The sequence below is a fragment of the Scophthalmus maximus genome, chromosome 18, assembly GCF_022379125.1.
Source record: "Scophthalmus maximus strain ysfricsl-2021 chromosome 18, ASM2237912v1, whole genome shotgun sequence".
Lineage (NCBI taxonomy): Eukaryota > Metazoa > Chordata > Actinopteri > Pleuronectiformes > Scophthalmidae > Scophthalmus > Scophthalmus maximus.
The window spans coordinates 2,631,424-2,652,500 of NC_061532.1; the positions used below are offsets into that span (position 1 = coordinate 2,631,424).

At 40.5% G+C, this 21,077-nt stretch overlaps 2 protein-coding genes across 2 annotated transcripts in view; both read left to right on the forward strand.

The window, feature by feature from the left end:
- Positions 1 to 19,191, forward strand: part of nt5dc1 (5'-nucleotidase domain containing 1) — a 73,887-nt gene extending 54,696 nt beyond the window's left edge. Inside the window, exons 8-12 of the mRNA XM_035616873.2 lie at positions 441 to 538; positions 6,879 to 7,000; positions 12,302 to 12,475; positions 14,531 to 14,699; positions 16,708 to 19,191. Coding sequence (XP_035472766.1) covers positions 441 to 538; positions 6,879 to 7,000; positions 12,302 to 12,475; positions 14,531 to 14,699; positions 16,708 to 16,820 — 676 coding nt within the window. The 3' untranslated portion in view covers positions 16,821 to 19,191. The remainder of the gene's footprint in view (positions 1 to 440; positions 539 to 6,878; positions 7,001 to 12,301; positions 12,476 to 14,530; positions 14,700 to 16,707) is intronic.
- A 1,859-nt stretch (positions 19,192 to 21,050) lies between these two features.
- dse (dermatan sulfate epimerase) overlaps positions 21,051 to 21,077 on the forward strand; it is a 19,762-nt gene continuing 19,735 nt past the window's right edge. The window contains exon 1 of the mRNA XM_035617732.2: positions 21,051 to 21,077. This exon is cut by the window's right edge and continues 204 nt beyond it. The gene's annotated coding sequence lies outside the window, so the exon portion shown is untranslated.

Here is a 21,077-nt window from a genome sequence, read left to right on the forward strand (position 1 = left end):
ACACACACATTTTCATGCATCAAGATTACATGTTTATGAGTTCCCAGTTAAATGTCCCTCCTGATTTATAAGACTGGCATTTGCCTCTCACCTTATATGGAAGATTGTACAGAGATGGTTCTTACATATACTGTGCATATACGTATGCTGTACTGTGGTCTCCTTGGAGACACTGTCCTGCTCTCAACATGCTCACTTGAACTCCCCGTGGGAGTGTATACTGCCCTCTCAAAGTTTACTTTATTAGTCTAAGTTGTACTGTATGTGTACACTGTTTCTTGCACCATGCTTTGCATCACATCTGCACAGACTGTTTGGCTTCACTGAGCTATTAGTGTTTGTGTAACTTGGTGTATCTGGATTCTGTCCAGGCATTGTCCTTCACACAGCGGCCTGGCACCTATCACGGAGGTTAATGTTGTTTTTCCTGCCTGTCACAGGAAGGATTTCGAGGAGCTGTTTGACATCATCATCACAAACGCCCTGAAGCCCGGTTTCTTCTCCTTGGTGCCCCAGCAGAGGCCCTTCAGGACCCTCGGTGAGCAAATAATTAGAAATGCCGTTCACAAATTCCCTAAACCTAAGCAAACATCTTCCAATCACTTCTTTTTGTCCAACACATATTCTAAAACCCAAAGCTATTATGTTAACAATCATATTAAATTGAGAAAAACATTTAAGTGGCTAAAACCATAAATGTACGATTAAAAACCATAAATATAGTACATTCAACTTTAGTTTATAGTTTTTGCCTGATTTTCCAGTCAAATGGTTACTGTCAACAACATAATTGCCAGTTTTGATACCACTGCACCAGCACATACATCATTCTGAATTATTAAACATATATCACACAAACCTGAACTGAACTGCTTCTGTTTGGGAGTCACCTGATGAAGATGAGGGAGGTTGATGCACCTACAGTAGCTCATTATTATTATTTTGCAGCTCAATGATTTACTGTTGTAGTTTGTCAGGCACATCTACGACAGTGTATTAGGGCCATTGTAGAAAAGAAGAAAAAAAATACGGAGCCGGGGGAGGGATGTAATATTTAGAGATATTCGCTATTTGAGTAGCGCACTGTGTTTTTGTATGACAGCAGAAGTGAGGCTGCATGTAGACAGAGCAGACTGAAATTGAGAAAGATTGAGAAAGCCATATAGTTCCTTGATAAACAAAACTATTTTTTCCGATTTCATTTCTTGTAGATTTGCGACTTTAATCTTGTAGATTTGATTTTTTTCTCATAGATTTGCTACTTTTTTCAAGTAAATTTACCACTTTATTCTCAGAGAATATCCGAGTTTGTATTTTCGTAAATTTACGACTTTAATGTCAGAAAATATTACACCCCCCTCCCCCTGGCTCTGTTTTTTCCTACAATGGCCCTAATACGCCATTGTACACAACAGCTGGTTCCACATAAAACATCTTAAAAAATATGTTATGTTGATTTGTTTTAATTCTCGTGCCCTGAAACCTCTTGCAGTATACTGCAAACTCACCTACATATGCAGCTGTCACTGAAATGTTATGTTCTTGCACAGTAAGAAAATACAGCGTTTGCACCGAGTGAATTTGCAGCACCGCAGCAACAAGGCTCCTCCACGAATTCTTCCTCTGGATGAGGTGTCAGCATCTCAGCCATCAGCTCTCTCACCACAGAATTTACCTGCTTAACATCATCTCTGTCAGATTGTGGTCGTGTGAAAGCTGCTTGTTGGGAACCCAAACTCCACTGAAGAGCGTTAAATTCATTCAAGAGCATTTTTCCTTAAACCCGTCCTGTTTAGCTGAGCGATTCCAGCTATAGTGACAGTTAAGATTGACCTTTTGCATCACTGCCAGCCCCTCACTATGAATGAGGAACACTGGCCTTTGTCCTTTACTTCATCAAAATAAAAAAAATTCCATTTCTCTTTGACATCGCAACACTCCACATGCGTCAGCCATGATGCTTGACAGTAATGAAACCCAACAGCGTGTGTTAAATTCACCCTGACTGTGTCCTGACAGGCATACAGCCATTGGGACCACCCTGGATGATGTAAGAGTATACTCATTTATATAAATATATATATATTTTTATATTTATGACTTGTCTCACAGGCCTTATCAAATTGTCTTGTGGGCCACATATGATCCGGAGTCCGTAGGTTCCCCACCCTGGACATGAGATTGATATTGGTATTTTCATCTCACTTCCTTGCCATTTTTTAGAGGTTTGGCAGCACAAACTAAATTTCATTGTCCTGAGGTGAAGGAAGAAAATGTCACTGATATCTTAGATTTCTAGAAAACTTATTATCAACCTTGGGTGAACTGATCCTTTGAGGGAGCGGTGTCTTTAAATATCTGCAGTTGTTTCTTATTATTTTATGGCATAGGGAATCAGAGGTCGGTTCAAATGTAATTCTGTATTTGATATGAAGATTTCCAGCAGCTGTTAGTGGTGTGAGATTGATATCAATCTTTTCGGCTCAGATCCCCATCAGTGGCCCACATAACTCCATTTACCTCCATGGGCCGTTTCTCCCCTCTCATAAGCCCAGGCGTCCGATCCCAGAGGCTCATGTTAAAGGTGTGCGCTGACAGAGGGGCAGCCTGCTGGAATGCTCCCCTCATCTGGATTGTCTTCCTGCCAGCAATAACACAGGGGATACATTATGTGAAAAGACAGGATGATCTACTCACTAAAATATCCTCCTCTCTCTGCCTTCCCCTTGCTCTTCCTGAGTTTTGCCACGTTGACAAGAAAAAAAAGCCTCAGTATCTTCTCTTCCCTGGCCTCCGCACGGACTAGTCACTCCTTTCTTTAACATAGGCTTTTTTTTCCCCTTCCATTTATTGGCCAATACATTTTATTTGGAACTGTTTTGACAGTAAAAGCTACTTACTTTGTGTGTGTATAGATGTTCATCAGCTCATTATTTAGGAGAACTTCCACTTCTTATATTATATCAATCATTATCTGGGGCCTTCCACTGTGCAGTTTACCCTGCTCTCTCTGTGCTTCCTCAAATACTCCAAAAACACAGGGGTAAGGTGAATCCGTGACTCTAAATTATCTGAAGGTGTGGAAACTGGAAAAGTTAGTTGCCTTTAGTGCTGGTAGTCAAGTTGTGACTGATGAGAACCATTCAGGAATCGAATGCGGGTGCATAGTCGCTTCCAAACATCTCAATATTTGCCCGTCCATACGATAACACAGCCCTGGAATTTTCAATCTAAAACGGAGAGAGCAGTGTTTCCAAACTTCCCCATTTTAGGTGCATTTTATGTCCCCCATTTCCCCAAAGCCCTGAACCCTCACACACTTAAATGACGACACCTGGTAAGTGATTGAGTGGGAGACCCTGCAAGGGCCTGAAAGGGTATAGATAGGAATGGGACAGCACCTGACCTTCACCATGCAAAAACTTTACGACACCTTGAACAAAAGTTGCTAACTATGGTGGTTTTAGGACTTTATTTTTCGTATTACACTTTCTTCACGACCAAGGCACTCGAGGAACCACCTGGATTTGAACATGTTGCACCGTATTGCCTTACAGAGCGGGCACAAAGGGCTCGAAAAACCTGCGACCTCTTGCACTTGACGATTTGACAGTGGGACAACCCTAAACACTCACGGATTTAAGGTCTGTGAGTCCGTGAGTGTGGACGTTAAGATTAGGCCTTAGTCTCAAAACCTGTGTGCATAAGAACCATACGTCCATATAACACAAGTGCACAGAAACATACTACAAGCGCAAAATCATACTTTCAGCCTTTCTGCTAGAGGATCACAGGGGTTAGACAAGCACAAACTCAACCTCCCCTACGATCTCGCAACTGCTCAACATTGTCAGACTGTTTTGAGACTTTGGAGGCGGGGACAGTGGCAGATGCTATTAGTTTGCACTCATCTCAGCTCTGCACTCTGGAAGCATAAATGCTCGCGAGGGAGAAGCCTATACGCTTGTGGATATCGTTCTGTGTGCTTGGAGAGAGTAATACTTCCTCGTGCTATTGTTCTATGCACTCATTATGTGCGGTAGATGCACAAGTTTTGAGATTAAATGAATGCCATATAGACAATGCCGTGTAAACGTAGCGGCCCCCTGCAGTTCAGAACAAGAATGGTAACTATAGCAAATAAATGAAATTGTTCAACTTCTCCATTGGAAACTTAAACTGTTGGCTGTGGAAGGCCATCGGAAATCAAATGGGCTTTTCATAATATATTAAACCCGGGGGTTAAAGTGCTGCTAGCAATGGGCCTTCAACCATGTCATAGTTGCTTAAACTTAAAGATGTACTATGTAGGAAGGCAAAACTTTTGATTTACATGCAAACTAGAGGAGCCCGGTATTGAACAACCGATCTCACAATTAGTAGACAACTCGCTCTACCTCCAGAGCCATAGTGAAAACCACAGAAATAAAAGAATTGTGATTGTAGATAGGGGGTGTCTGAAATGCTTCACCCTCAGAGCGCAGACATCCAGAGAGAGCTCGGGGTAACGCTGCTGCTCCTTTGTGGTGGACCGTGGAAGGAGACAATTTGGGGTTTGGCGTCATTTATTGGGTGGTTTCCCAGGAGTGTTCCTTTGTTAATTATTTTCAAGCACATCCTTACATCCCTTCATGCTTTTAACACACCACTCACTTTACTGATGTACACACCACTGTTGTGAATATATCATTTGGAACTTTAATTTAGTTTAATTAGGTTTAGGAAAATATTCTTTATTAATCGTCACTTGTTGTGCGTCTCGCTTTTGTGGAGGCCTTGTCAGGGGCCAGGTTATCACATTAATACATTGGGTCAAATATTTAGAATATGTGGCAGCACCGCAGAACATATTTCATAACCGTAAAATATTAAATTTTCTGTGAAAATGCCACAGGACATCTTCAAAGCTGTTGCTCGTCTCAGCTGCAGTTTGCACTTCTGTGAGCTCCAGACCATATGCCTTTCATTCCTCTGGTGTCTCAAAGTCCAGTGTCCTGTGTGTGTGTGTGTGTGCACACACTCCCACACGTACATATGCTCTTCACTGTTTCTTTACTCTCTCCTGTCACAATATCTGTAGCACATTAACCTCAGTTTGAACCTGTAGTGCCCTCTACTCTCAAGCTCACCATGGTTTTGAGGGTGAGAATCTTCTTTTATCCTCCTGCTGCTGGTCTTAAATACCAGTCAGTCAACGTAAAGACCACTGCCTGTCCAGAGAAGCAATTATCCACTTAAAAGAAGCTACTCTATTGATGCCTATAGATATGAGCCAGATCTATGTTTCCTGGCTTAAACGGAGGGAGCTCCCAGGGAAGGTACAAATTGACCTCAAGTTTGAATAAAAACTGTAAATAACCACAAAATATCAGGGCAGATTGTTTTAACAGTTGGTCAAATTACAAGTCAGATTCAAGTGCAGCCACAAGTGACTAATAGTGCTGGAATGATTAGGCACATCAGAGGTAAATGTCTGTTTTGAAACTGGTGATGCACAACACTTGAAAACATATGTTTATTTGCCCCTGAAAATTTGAAATTGCACCACTCAACTCGGTCATGGTTTTGTACAGTAGAGAATATCTGTCCAAATCCAACCAGAAGCCAAGGCCAACACACTTTTATTTTTGCTATAGGTAGATTGTTTTGATGATGATATTGTTATTTATATATATTGTTCGTCTGACACAACCGAATCCGGCTATTACCTGAACATCATATCTAATCTTTTTGTCTGAACCTGGCCCGACCAGTTGTGTCCTGATGGTTACCTTCAGCCTCAGTTCAGGTGTCAATCATCTACTGCACAGCCATGACTGACTACAGTCCTGACTGTATAACTCAGGCCTACAACTGCAGTGTTGCACCTTGAGGTCCCTGTATGGTCAGTGGAAGGGAAACAAACCTGCACCCTGTTGAACATTTACAACATGTGCCTGTAGTTTGTGTGCATCTGATGACTGACTCAGCACAATCAACACAACGCTGACAGGTATCCTTCAGCAGTAAACCGCCGGATCCACACTAAATCTTTCGACAACTCAGCTCTTCATAAACATAACCTGACATGTTCTACACATTGTGGTGGGGCTCCATGAAGTCATGTTATATATTTTTGTTAATTTATAGACGATGATCGGCAGAAATTAGGGTTTTAAGCTGCACTAATGAATATTTTTTACATTAACAACCGGTGAAATTACAGTGTTATGTTCACTAGTGGTCGCTTGAAGGGAAGGGAAATCTACACTGTGTTTAGCATAATTTTGGTTTATATGGCTTGCAAGTCATTTTTTCCTTTTCCTTTGTGGAAATAAGGTAATCATTAAATATTATTTGGTCATAGTCATCATTGAGCCAAAATCTCAGTGAATAATGAAAACACAGGAAAAAAAGGACAGCATCTATATACTAAGGTTTGCCCATCGTCAGTTTATTACCGTTCCCCTTCAGCAGTTTCTAACCCTTCCCTCTTGTAAATTTTTATCAGGTATGGTTTTTAGAGCCTGGGAAGGTAACATTTATTTAAGTAAAGATAAAGATTATAGGAGAATCTGGGGAAAATATTTTTTATTTTAATTTTTTTTTGTTGTGCTCCTCTATTGTGTTAATAATCATGCAGGCCCTTATATTTTAACCTATTGATCCCCTTGAGGGGTCCTAACGAAAGGCTTAGGAACACACACTGTAGTGGGAAGTAGCCTCAATGTGCATATGATTCACACTTCTGCTGTTGTGCTTCCTTGTGTGCCTGCAGCTGAGTGCTGTGGTGAGGTTTGGTGCTGGACAACTGGAGGCTGCGTGGTCATGTAGCAGCTTGCTGTTAGGACAAACTGCGGCAACCGCACTGTAGTCTGATTTTATTCTCTTTCCACCAGTCAATGACGTGGAGGAGAGGGAGGGGCTACCTTCGCTGGACAAGCCTGGCTGGTACTCCCAGGGCAACTGGCCCCACCTCCATGAACTGCTGAAAACCATGATGGGGAAACCAGAGCCCAAGGTAGGCCCCCCACCTCATATATCCCACGGGCAAGCAGCCAGACATCTGGCTGAAGGACATCTCCGGCTCGCTTTGAGATTTACTCCAACTTTGGTTTTGGCAGAGGCTGAAAGAGATGAGAGCTTCACGATAACTCAGCTCAGTAGGATTCACACTGGAGTGATGGAGAGGAGGAACGTGGCCCTTGGCATGACTGTCGATTAGGCTCCTGTGTGCCAGCACGCTGGGAGCTCACTGATAAAACAACACATGTAGTGCAGCCAACTCCCCTCATACATAACTTCTTATGTAGAGTACAATGCAACCCATTCTAAGGGACAGTTTTTCCACACATAAATTTCTTTCTTTAATGTCTCAAAAGCCAAAAAGCAAGTAGGACAGACAACGAGCTGAAATCAAGGTTGGCATTTTTTGAGTCCAGATGATAATCAAGATCACTTTTGAAAATTGCTATAAATTGATTTAGTGCCCTACAACATTTGTCTATATTTTGCATCACAAGAAAAGAAATAGCTAAGGAAAGGGCAAAAGACAAGCTACATGGCGCAGCAGAGTCCCACACTGGAATGCAGGGACACTGGTAGTCAGTCAGAGGTTGGGGTGCTAAGAGAATTATAATGACGTCATATTAAAATCCAGTACAGCAGAGCAACAAGGGTGATTTTTGTATGGCCAACAACAGTTTAAACCAGTTTTATAACATTTTACACCACAATAGACAGCAAAATTGAACACCTGCTTGCTGTATGTCAAAGTGGCATGGTGCCATACTCAACTACGGACAGCTCGCACAGATGAATGCAGGTTTGTCCTTTATCAGAAGTCCTGCCTCACAGTTAGCAATAGCAGTGAGATGACAGGAAGAGAGAGATGGGTTATAAAGGACCCTGGCACCTTTGGTGGGGAAGGCCATATCTGCAACATTTTGTCTTCTATTCATTTCTTTGGGATTGCCATGGTCAGATTCATTCACAGTGTTAATGCGGATCTGATCATTTTATTCTTTTATTCTTACTGCAACATATGTTAATTTCAACAGAAGAAGTAGCACCATGTACTAGTCCTCACATGGCTTACCTTTGGGGGAATTAAAAAAATGTAAAAAAAAAATTTATAAACTGCTCTCTATAAAAGTTGTGCCATGATTTAACATCAGGAGAGGATGCTACAAATATGTCTCATGACCATGCTAGCTTGTTAACACACAATGAGCGAGCATGCTAGCTTGGTCGGTAATTCGGAGGCCACAGCCATCACGCTGCTGGCTAGCTAGCATGTTACCATCTACTATCTAACCCTGGAAAAGATACAAATTAACAAGTAGAGCTGAAACAGTTATTCTATTTATAAACAGAAAAAACAGCTGCCATTTTGTTGTCAGTTTATTGTTAGTCATTTTTTAGTCAGAAGCTATTTCCATGTAAGGATTTGCTGGTTTCCTCTATTAAATGTAGTTATTTTCATTTGAACGGTTAAAAACTAAATGAAATATATAAGCCACGGGGGAAAAACAACAAAAAATATGAGCAGTCAAAACAAAATGTAAACTAAATCATCTGTGGGTAGACAGTGTTAGTTGGACTCTAACAAATTAACAATTAATTAAAAGGTAACTGTCTGATTACTTAATTTATAAATCTGCCTGTTAACTTTTAATCACCTGGTTTGAGTAAATTGAGTTTAAATTACATTACACTTATTAGCCAGGAAGTTGCCAAAGATTTTCGCTTCACTTTGATGCAGCTACCAGTCATACCCAGGTTTGTATTAGGTGAAATGTCTGTTTACAGTGACGTCTCATACTCTATTATAGAAAATGACTGTACTAAATAAAAAGAAGACAAATTATGAGTGTTAAAACAAACCAGGCTCATACAGAGCTGAATCAGCCAAACCCCGAGTTCACCCAACTATACTCGTCATCATCCACATCCAAAGCTCCCTCTCCACCTCCCCCATCTCTCCCTCCCTCTCTTGTGCTCAATGCCCCCTCTGTTCCTCGGCCACGTGGAGAAAGCGCTCGTGGAATTTAGTATCAACCTGCACTTAAAGCTGTTTCAAACACTCCTCCAGGGTGACCTGAGGTGCTCTGAGTGTTTGCAGTTTTCTCCACTTTCACCTGAAAGGACTTAATGCAAGTGGGTTGAATAGAGGCATTCAGAGAAGATTACAATTCCTGCTCAGAATCATCATGCTGAGCCTGCTGTTTCTGTCATCAACTGAAAAAAAAGGAGTTCAAATTGAGAACAATCACAGTCGATGACCAAATATTACTTTGGCAAAGCATTAAAAAAACGAATAAAGCTGCATTTTACAGGTCAAAGATTTGCTTAATAGTTTCCCCACGATACTGCACTTTCACTGTGAGTCATAGCCTTTTTGGAGGAGCAAATAAATCCTAATTTGCTGACAGTTCAGAAGAGAGGATACATGAGACCCCAAAATGTCATTTGACACTGGATTTCAAACCGCAGTTATGAAACAAAACTAAACTTGTTTAAATGCAAATACATTCATTACATTAATAACATTTTCCTGATTTTCTTAAAGTAAATAGGGACGTGTGTCTAATTTGTCCTTAGCTGCATGGAAAGCGGGTAATGATTTAGTTGAATTCGAGGCCAAAGAGGGTTTGGCCCTTCTTTCGTGTTGCCCCCTCCCTCCTCTTCCATTTGTTCGGCTTGCCACACAGTGTGCTGCACAATGGGCTTATTAAGGCCCCTGTGCATGCCTGCAGCTCCGTAAACCTGCGCCTAGCTTAGCTTTAACTGCCTCCCCTGAGTGATGCGCTGATAAGAGGTGGGAGGTCCACAGGCCCACATCTTTCTGCACTGCCTAATAACATATGTGCGAGTGTGCATTTCTTCTAGATTACTTGGTAACACGGTTTACCTTGTGATCTCTTAGATAAAGAAGGAAAATATTTTTGCTTTAACTTATGTAACTGTATAGTGATGAAATCATTCTCCATTCTAAACTGAAAGCTGCACCGAGCTGTTGGTTTTTAGTGGGCTCAGTAGCAGCAGGATGTCTTTATATTAGACTTGTCGTCTTTTTAAAACCAGGAATACTGCTGAATGCAACTTAAACACATTTTTAAATGTGGCATTGAGCAGTGCAGGTCACAGGTCTTCTCAAATTACAGGAGTCATGATGCACGTGGTGTTTTATGCACTTTAACTGATGCTAAGTCCTTTAAATGGGCCTAGTGAAATATCCAAGTTCTGTATATAATATACACAATAACCCATCACAAGGTCAAACCTGAGATGTTTGTGCTTCTTCACTGAGTCAAGTTTCTGGTAAGTCTTGTCAGTCCGAGTCAAAACGATGGTGACTCTGGTTGTGCGTCACCATCATGCCAGTTACACCACTTGCTTTAATACTGAAATTTGAAAAACTTAGAATGAGGTAGAGTGATCGTCATCCAAGATATTCCTCTGTGCTCCAAGATAAAATTTTGGGGAGGAGTAAAACTAACCAAGTAGGATGAAAAAAGGAATAAATGCACAGAAGCATGTTGGCTAGAGCACCTATTATTCATGTATTGATTATGTATCAAGCACTACATTTCATTTTATATGGGAATTTATTTGAAATCCGTGCGGGAACAGAGAGAGGTCTGTCCAGTTGATAAAACTGTGGCCTGCAGTCTGATTAACTTCAAGCTGCCTTGACACATGCAGGGCTCAGTCTGGTTCAGGCTAATGTAACTGTATCCACCCACAATGACTCTCTTTTTATGATATGCTGCCTCTGTCCTGGAATCCTCTGCCTTTGTAAATATTTATTATAATGATCCCAATGACTCTGGCAGCAGCGCTGAGCAATGAGAGGTGCAGGTTTTTTGGGTCTTTTTTCTTTGGGGGGGGGGGGGGGGGTTTAAGGTCCAGCTGTGACCAGTTTTCTGAAATAAGGGTCTTGCCCCCCCTCTCCTTTTAGCCGACCCACAGCCCCGGTTAGCCTGGCTGTTTGTTTACGTGTGTGGTTCGGTGGGACTGAGACACAGCTCAGCTCTGTGAGGGGGAGGGACCCACATTCAGCGACTGGAATGTCTTACATCCCCTTTATGGCCTTTGAACTCCTGTAGAGAGATTTTATGTAGTTACATGTCACACACACACACTGACACCATGACGTGGTTGCACTTTTGAGCATGCCATATTCATTTATTTATTCATTATCAGCGTAATCCCGTAGTTTGGTGCAGATCTGGAAAAAGAGGCAAATCAAGAAATGTTTAGTCACTTTCTTTAACATTGTGAGATAGGGAGTAGTTGTTGTTTTTTCACAGATGTCCCAGGGAATAATTGATGGATATTGATGAAAAAATCAGGCATATTTAGGGGACCGACCCAATGTACAAGTCTGCAATAGTTTTTAAAATTAAATTTGGTCTTCTTGTCTGTACCTACATTCCTGTTAATACGTTTTAGTTTTAAAACCATCACAGTTGCAGTTTACATCCTCTTTATTACAAAATACCCTCTTTGAGTTCCACGGTTGTGTTTCTTTGCTGACCTGCGGAGGAAAGATACCTTCTTAGCTGTTTCTGCCCATGAAAGCGCTGACAAAGATGCACACTCTCTCTTTCACCGTCCGACTTCTGATGAGCTTCAGCTGAATTTGTCTGCATTTTTTGTCAAGAACAAGGTTTTCCCCTATTTTACAGTGTAGATAAAGAGGAAGAATTATTACTGTTAGCAAATCTTTCAATCTGAGTAATTGTATTAAGACGGACAGAGCAGAAAACAGAACGATCCTTAACAGCACTGTGTGTTGCAGACACCAGTGAAGTAGTTGAAGCGCTATCGTTATTGATCATTCTCAGCCTGAAATCAGCAACTCAATATTCCTTTTTGTTTTTCTCCTCCAGTTGTAGAAACAGTTGTGTGTCAATGGTGTGAAAAGCTCATGAAAAGTAAAAGTGAAGTCTTTTCTCCAGCTATCTCCACTCCACTCTATCCGTTTCCTCTCCCAAGGGAGGGAAATATAAAGAAATGGGTTGTTGAAAAAGGGATTCAAAGCTATGAGCTGCGTCTGCTTTTGGAATGCGTCTCAGTGAAGCCTGCCTGGACTTGCTTTCCTTTCCAGACGTGGAAGACAAAGGAGATGGTCAGCAAGGCTGTAATGAGCTTTGCAGTCTCATCGTGTCTGGTCTGGTTCACCCTGGGGAAGCATAAGTCTCATGCCAGCTTTACTGACTTTACCGACTGCTGCTCTGAGAAGTACACCGCACAGCATTTGAACATTGTGTTGCAGTCAACAATAATCTGTCATCTTCTTTTCTTCTCCCTGCAGATAGTGTATTTTGGAGACAGCATGAGGTCAGACATGTTCCCCGCCAGCAGCTTTGGGAAGTGGGACACAGTGATGATAGTTGAGGAAATGGAGGGGGAGGGTATCCCGAAGAGCGTCGCGGCGATGTCTAATGAGGCCCAAGTGGAGCCGCTGGAGAAAAAGGGAAAGTTTGAGGTAAGTTCACTGAAGCAGCTGTTTCCGTTTAGCAGCCACTCCCCCTACCCTCCCACCCCCAACCTATGTGACACTTTGTGTGAGTCAATGCTTCTTTGCTTCTTTGGTGTTATGAAGTGTGTGTTTGTTTATGTATATTTACTCCCAGAAAGGTATTTTGGGTCAGTTTTGACAGTAACTGTGATGGAGAGACGTGTAAAAATGTTAAAGATGTGCAGGGAGGTGAAGAAAGGACACATCAAAGGGGAAGTCTTGTGGATTTCAAACATCAGAGTCTGTTCCAGATGTTGTGGAGTAAGACTGCATCTGTAAAAAAAATATATAGAAATATGCCTAATGTCCAAAAGCGATGTCACTTGCGTCAGCAACAGCTGTGTCTGAATAAGAGCCCGACTGATAATATCGCCTGTGATGACCCTTTCAAAGATATCGGTATTGGTGTGTATGTTTGCCGATATGTAAAGTTTTATTTTATGGAATAAACAATGCAGAAAAGATGTTTGAATTAACGTAACAAAATGTATGTCTATTTTCTTCATTCAAGCTCTATATATTTTTTTGTTTATTATTATTTCTAATAAAGTTTAAACTGTAAACTTTAAACTTTAGTTAAACTGAAAATTATGAAGCCTCAATTACACTGTCTTTGACAGGAATAATTATTATTAGGAATAATTGCCATTTTTTTATTACACATGTTTATTGGTTTTGTAATTCTGTAACTCTTACTTTTATTTTGGTATCGGCATCCGCCCACAAGAATCCATATTAGGTAGCTATCACTACAAGATAGCTCTTGCAGTGCTGGATCAGTCATGATGTTTGCTCTTAATCATTCCATCATCAGTCTGACAACAGTCGGTTTCCATCTAAGTGTATCAGTCTCCTCATTGGTCCACAAAGGTCCAATGTTTTCCACTCCAGCATAGACTGTATGTAAAGATTGTGTGGTGATTTAGTTGTGCAAAATCCCAAACAAATTTGCAATTAAACCATTTACCAAAACTTATTAAAAAGCTATGATTGGACAGTTGCTGTTTGGGGAGGGGTTTACCACATGGTCCGTAACTGTGAATACACAAAAAAGAAAGTATTCTTTCAGTAAATATATAGTACCCTGCATCCTTTAGTGCCCTCCGATAGTGTTTTCATACTTTTATTTCATACACAGAAACACCATTATACACAGATGTTAGAAATGCATTGTTGCTCGGCAAATTCGAAATGTCCAAGGGTTTTTCATGTCTCTCTCTTGCAGTCCACTGAGGTTTGGAAGACAACCACTAATAAATGCCTGGACAGTCATCACACTAGTTTGTCTGTGGACTGTTGCTAAAACAGCGGTACACAATTTGTTTTGTTTTTTAAGCAAAAGCCTTCCTGAGGATTCCAGTCATTTCATGTTTCTGTATTATCTTAAATAATCAATAATCTGATCTAATTCAGGAACTGAAGACTGCAGAGACTGTTCTGTAGGCAGGTGAATCACTGTTGATCTGTGGTAATGTAGGTCAGAGGTTTGTGCTGCGTCATGTTGCATTATTCCCAACTTGAAAAATACCTCAGGCGATCGAACTTTGTTCTGTTTTTGGATCCTTTTCAAATGTTATATTGAGACACAATTTGTTTCACATCTCCACAACATGATATGTGCATTCTCAGAGTGAGTATATTATGCAATAGTTCCTGATGATTAAGCAGATATTGTGCTTAATATATTTTTTCTCTGTAATGCGTGTGTGGTTTGTGTCTTATCACATCCTTCTTTCCACATCCTATTATCACGAAGATTGCAGCTCTTTCTGCCAATAAAATGCGTTGATGTTGTATGAGTGATTATGAATAAGGGAGCGGGGGATTTCTGAGAAGTAATGATTCATTGCAGTTACGAAACATAACCCTGAGAGCTGTGTGGGTTAAAGCCACTTTAAAGTTTCCCAATACTCCCTGTGCTCAGGGTAGAGTTTCCACTACCTTTAATCAGGTCTGCACTTGCCTGAAAATGAATCTGAGCTCAGTCACATAGTTTGGTTTGTGTGTCGATTGCCTCAACAGGAGCAGGGCATGAAGTCACCCTCTGCCTTGTCCAACCAGTGGGGCTCTTACTTTGTCGACGTACACAGAGGTGGAGGAGGGGATGAGGAGTGCCAGAAACTGACCTGGTGCTGCCACTGCATTCACAAATACAGCACCATGGCCATCCCCAGTGTTGAGCACATAGCAGGTATGGCAGGAGAAGAAATGCATGTAATGTATGGAGATGAACATTGGAAAGCAAAAATATCCAAAGATCAAAATTATGTTATTAAAATCAAAGTGCTTTACAGCTCTACAGAGCTGGGGGGGGGGGGGGGGGGGGTTGAGTACAACCAGGCATGAAAGAAATTCTAGGGGAAATACAATCTCATATGGACTGGACAGTTGTTCAGTATAGCTATGTCTCAGATCACCACTTTTTTTGTATGTAATAAATAATCTTAACAATCTAAAACAAAAAGAAAGTGAGCATTTAGTTACTTATTGCTAAGTAATTAAATTGTGCACATTCTATAACCTGTCTAAGACTTTTAAAATGATGCTTGTGAAAAAAGTATTTCCAGTAATGAAGATATTATTCCTGAAGGCTTATGTATGTGTCCTTTCGTTATCTTTAAAACTAATCATCTGTCAAGTCTATGCAAATGTTTCTAAGACGATGAAATTGTTGCAGTCTATTTTAAAGATTTCTAGCTATAGGTTTAATTTTGCAACATTGTGGTGATAAACTGATGATATATGTACGAAGAGTTAATTGGAAGAAAATGATTTGCCATCCAGTTTTTAACAAGAGCAAGGCAGTCCTGTTGTAAACGCAGCATTTCAACTTCAGTGGACTTAAAAGAAGGCAAAGCTGTGTGTCGCTCGTATGAAATGAATTGATATGATTTGACCATTAAAAATATCATCCAGAGGCAGCATAAAGAGAAAACAAAAATGGTCTAAAAATAGACCCTTGAGGTTCTCAAAACTGTTTTGGCCAATCTAGAGACCTGATACCTGTTCTTGGAAACACACAACTTTATGTGTTCCTGATAGACATAGAACTACTTCAGGGCTAAAAATATGAATTTGACCCTGTCAATACAAAGTCAGTCAATAATTATTATGGTTTCCCAGTGAAAATGTTTCAATAATGTGTTTCCTCTACATTTATTTGATCAGCAGTGGAGGACTGTATGCAATCAGCTGTAAGATTTCATTTAAAGTGACTTAACATTGAATATAAGAATTTAATAGACAGTAATTTGCTAATGGGATAAACCATCCACAAATTATTCTGTTGATGGAAATGGTGTTTATATTTAAATTGTCAACTACTTTGGTTGCCCAGTTTTTCTCTGCAATGTTAAATACAGTAAATTAGACTTTACAGCATAATTACTATCCACAAAAAGTTTGTTTTCCTTCAACAAGGCACAGATAGAATGTTTGCCAGTGTATACACATATGGTGCACAAAACATGCATGAGAATCAAAGACAGTGTGTACAAAACAAGGAAAAAAATCTGATGTTAAACTTTTAGTGGTTAAAAATCTCCACTGTCCCCACGTCAAACATTGTCTCCATCTTTTAATTTCAACACAGAAACTGTCACGAGAGTCAAGACAGGGACCGAACAGACACAGATGTGGAGCCAAAGCTAGAATTAGCTGCAGCCATCACTGTACCAGAGCAGAATATAGGAAAACAGTGCCAGTAGCTCCCACGTAATGATGTTTTCACACTGAGATCATTTGTTGTCTCTGAATTTGGATGAAACTGACCCAGTTCCACTTAACCGTGTTGGTCTGCTTTCATCTCTGGCTATAATTGCCGGATCTGTTTGCCTACTGATTCCCCCATGGAGGGTTTTCTGCTGTTTCCAGGAAGTTTCAATGCAGATCTCTTGGATTTGTCTTTAAGAGTAGGGGAGATTATCGACGGCACGCCCATAAGGATTATGATGTATCTTTTTTTGTAATTCATGAGTGTTGTATAGCAGAGTTGTCTCTTTGGATGTAAAAGATCAAACATGGGCAAGTCCAACATTCTCTGGACCTACTGTTTAGAACAAAGTGAGCTTTTCCACTGAATAGTAAATCGTTACTCTTGAGCATTTGCTGTTGAGCAGCAGTAGTAGAACATGCAGGCAGCCTGTGCATGCACTGCATAACTTGGATTTGACTTTGCTCTTTGATCTTGCACTTTCTAGATCTCCCTCTGGATTACAAGTTCCCCAGGTTTTCTCCTGACAAGCCCTGCACCACTGGCTACTACCCCAGGCCCCCGGATTCTCTGCTGAAGAGGTTCGAGAGTCTGTCATAAAAAAAGAAAAAGTCTGGAAAAAAAAATAAAAGTTCTCCCTTACCCCTCGGCCTCAGGAGAGGAATGTGCCTCCATATTTGCCTGTAGTTTCCCACCTGACCCCCATCTGGGGAGCACAGGAAGCATACACTCCTCACCCATTCAGAGAAACCATGTGAATGTAAGCCACAGTATCTCTGTAATAACGCCTGAACGTTGTTTCGTGGTTTAGTGTACCTTATACGTGGAAATACGACAAAATAAGTGTGCGTGTGTGTCTGCATACAGTAATAATAAGACATAAAGTGTTTTCATTGTTCAATGTGTGAAGCCCCCTATAATTTTCTATGGTTCATTGTTTTAAAATGATTATTTCTTTCTGAAAAAATGTGAATACTTTACAACCTCTTTTTTCCCCCCTAAAGGGATTACCTCATGAATGTTATCTACTGTAAGCAGAACCTAGATGGTCACAGTGTTTGTCCCTCAATATCCTCTGGAATCGTTGTGGCAGTATTTCTGTATAACACTCTTATTTCTGTAAAAAAAAAAATTCAAACATAGTTTGACACTAGCGTTTTTGTAACCTTAAAATGTGTCAGTTTCGTGGAAGGTGTTAATCTTCAGGTCATTGTTGCTAAAGAATTGGCACAATGCTGTCCTTTGTGTTACTGTTTCAAAAAAACACAACCTTGGGAAACAATAATTATAACAATAATGAGTGATGAAGACTATATTAGATGTTCTCTGTATTATTTTTGGTGCAGCAGTGACATGTGAGTGATAAAAATGTGGACTACTTGTGCTTCATTTATATGCAGTACCAGACAGAGATTTACTTTAACCAACCATTGAATGGTTATTTTGTCGGTGTGCATAGACGAGTTGTGCCATGATATTTAAGGAACACTCAGTTTGGGACAAATCTGTGGACGCATGCTTGTTTGTGTCACAGAAGATTGATATCATGAGGGAAGTGTTTACCCTGACTTAGCACTAAGACTGGAAGTACAGCAAAGCTGTTTCCCTTAGTCCAAAGTCAAAAATACAACTTGTGACTATACCCCAAAAGGTTTTGTCTTGATAGATGGCAAGCTTTCACAACTCCAAGAGTCACTTCCACAGGATACCTGTGTTTATTTGACTATATTTGGTACTGTGGGCAATTTGGAAGTTCTCATTGATCCCCTTGGTTGGTACTAACTGAGAACTGACCTAGGGACGAAAGTGTGCCAGGTCCAAATTACATTCGGTCTACCTGCATCCGAGTATGGACCCATTCCATTCCTGAGACTTTGGTCTGCATGTCCATTTATCTTACTTGAGGGGATTCAAGTTTACTTGCAATTAGCTATCATCTTTGGGTCAATCCATCTAAGACTGACTATTCCTTGTTCAGTTCAGGTCGAATGGATTTAGGGGGGAGACAATGAATTTTAAACATCAAATAATTATTCAGAATAGTTTGAGCAAAGCCAGTAAACAGCTTAACCATTGACTACGACTTTTCAAAATACAGTAACAAATCCACAATATTTCTCAGATGGTTTGGTATCATTTGTTCAGCAGAGTTGGCTAATTTACATTAGCGAAGGGAACAACAATTGTGTATTTTACTAATGGGGTTGGCAACAAGTAACCAAATATATTACAATTGTCCTTCACTGGAGCACAAGATAGGCCTGTTGCACTTATACACTGTGAACAAAACATGAATTCCACTGGAGTCAAACGCTAAGACAACAGTTGCAGTTTCAAAGTTAGGCTAGAAATCTGAGCTGTTGAATTTCAAATAAAAATCCACAGCCGTACCGCACACGGTCACTCGAGGTAATTCTTATTCAACACTTAATTGTTAATTATTTTGTTTCAACACGTTTTACAGTCAGATTAAATAACATGTAGTAACATGTACATAAAACGTTGGTTAGAGGTTGTTTTAAGTATTTTTGAGAGCCAGAGCGGATTTGTGGCTATAGTTGCTAGCTAGCCAGTCGTTGTGCTAAGCTGGACTAATCGTCCCGGGACTCTCAATGCTGAGCACACAGAGATAACACTGGTTTCACTCTTCTCATTGGGCTCTGAGTAAATCATTACACAAGGAGATCTCTCAAATGTAAGTGTTCCTGTTAGATCACCATTGTCTCACAAATGAAGAGAGAACGTGAGACTGTCATCCCAAATGAATTATTACTTGCGCTGTGTGTGCATACAGCTGTAGTGATTGTTCTCTTCTTTTCTCATCTGACCTGGAACATTTGACATGCACATCTGCCTTATGTTGGATTCATTTGTGGTCTTAAGTCCTTGAAAACACAGCGGAAGTGAAATTCTGTGTTCAAGTGTTGAAATACTGTCAATGAAATAAAATGTATGACAATTTTCTCAAGTAGGCCTTGCTGTTCTTGAGTTTTCTTTGCGAACTTCAGTGGAACAGGTTTAAAGAGGAACGAATTAAACTTTTTAACAAACAAATTAACGATAGCTAATTTATTAATTCAATTGTATTTGTATAGTGCCAAATCCCAACATACATTATCTCAAGGCACTTTACATATTGAGGATGAGACCTCACAATATAACAGAGAAACAGAACAGTTCCCACAATGAGCAGCACTTGACTGCACACTGACTATGGAGAAAAAAAACTCCCCTTTAACAGGAAGAAATCTCTAACAGGACCGGACATGTATGTATTCTGTCCCTGTGTAAGTATGTACTTTATTTTTTTCACTGTGTCTTTGTAGCAGTTCTACAATATATGCCAATTGCTCTCCCGTAACCTTTCTCAGCTGGACTGGCCTTCAAAGGGAGAGAACAGTAGCTATACACAAACAGTCCAGATGATTGAAATGGGGTACAAGTTTCCAGGTTGACCAGCAAAATTCCACTGGTGTCAAATTCTGAGACAGCAATTGCAGTTTCAAATCTAGACTAGAAATCTTTTCTCCAAATTTCTTTCTTTTTACCATAATAATAAAACTTTATCTAAACAAGGTTACAACATGTCAAATGACTTTCCTTTATCTGTCAAGTTGACCGTCCCACAGATGAGCTGTGGTTTGGTTTTAGCTGTATTTCATAATGCATGCGGTTAAAACTGAAATGACCCGTTTCTATAGCGTGATATTTTTCTAGGGTAAAACATCAGAGTCTGTATAATGTTTGCATTTATTTATTTTCATGGGGTTGTAGGGTTCTGTGATTTGATGGCAAATCCTGTTTGCTGTCCGAATATTAATCACACCTTCCAATTGACTTTTCAAGCCAGTCGGACTAGTTTTGTTGTCGTAGTTTACTGGAGAGAAAAATAAAATCCGATCCAGTGCAAATGTGACACGCGGGCTGACGACAAAAGGCCTGTGCACAGCCTCTCCAGGTGGTTTCATCCTTACCACAGTTTGAAGTCTTTTCTGAAAGAGTCTTCGACCACGATGGTATAAACAAGGTTTTACTGGTTTAGAGTAAAGCAGATGTTTAACCTGCTTAAAATTCACCACATGGCGACATTGTAGAATTTAGCATTGACTGATGTCTGACAGTGTAACCAACCCCTATCTGCTCATTTATAAAACACACCTACACTTTGTCTGATCGTAACACATGCTGTTGCAAGTTCACACTGAGGCAGGATGTGAAAATACCTGCCGAGAATTGAGCATACTGATTCATAACTATTCCATGTTTTATGAATGTAGAGAGCCATCTGTATGACTACAAGGCTGACCAAATAACTGACACCACAGCTGCAATGTTCTTATACCCCCCCCCTTTGTGTACACTCAGTTGCCATTTTTATTAGTTACAGGTTGCAGTGGAAAACAACTGAATGGAGAAAGTGTGTTTTTGTCGCTCATAATTACATATCTATAAGAAAAAGAGGAAGAATATGTGCATTAAGGGACTCGCTTGGTTGTTTTTTTTCAAACTTGTTTTCCTGCCATGAAAAATATGATAAGATTAGTAGAAGCTGGGACTAGTCGTACGTCTGCAGTGTGATGCTGGGGCCGGTTATCAAGCTGTAGGAGAAGTGACAGGTCGGGGGACATTTCACGTGCACAACGTCAAAAGCAGACTCATTCTGTGTCTCCTGCCTGCATCAGCTCTGAGCTCCTGACTCCGGTGTGTGTGTGTGTGTGTGTGTGTGTTCACCTCGCAGAGACGGAGGAGGAGGAGGAGGAGGAGGAGGAGGAGGAGGGCATCCACTCAATTCATTAGGTCTCCTTTAAGCCCCTCTCCCCCAGCCGCTGCCCCTCCTCATCCGCCAGCATGACGCTC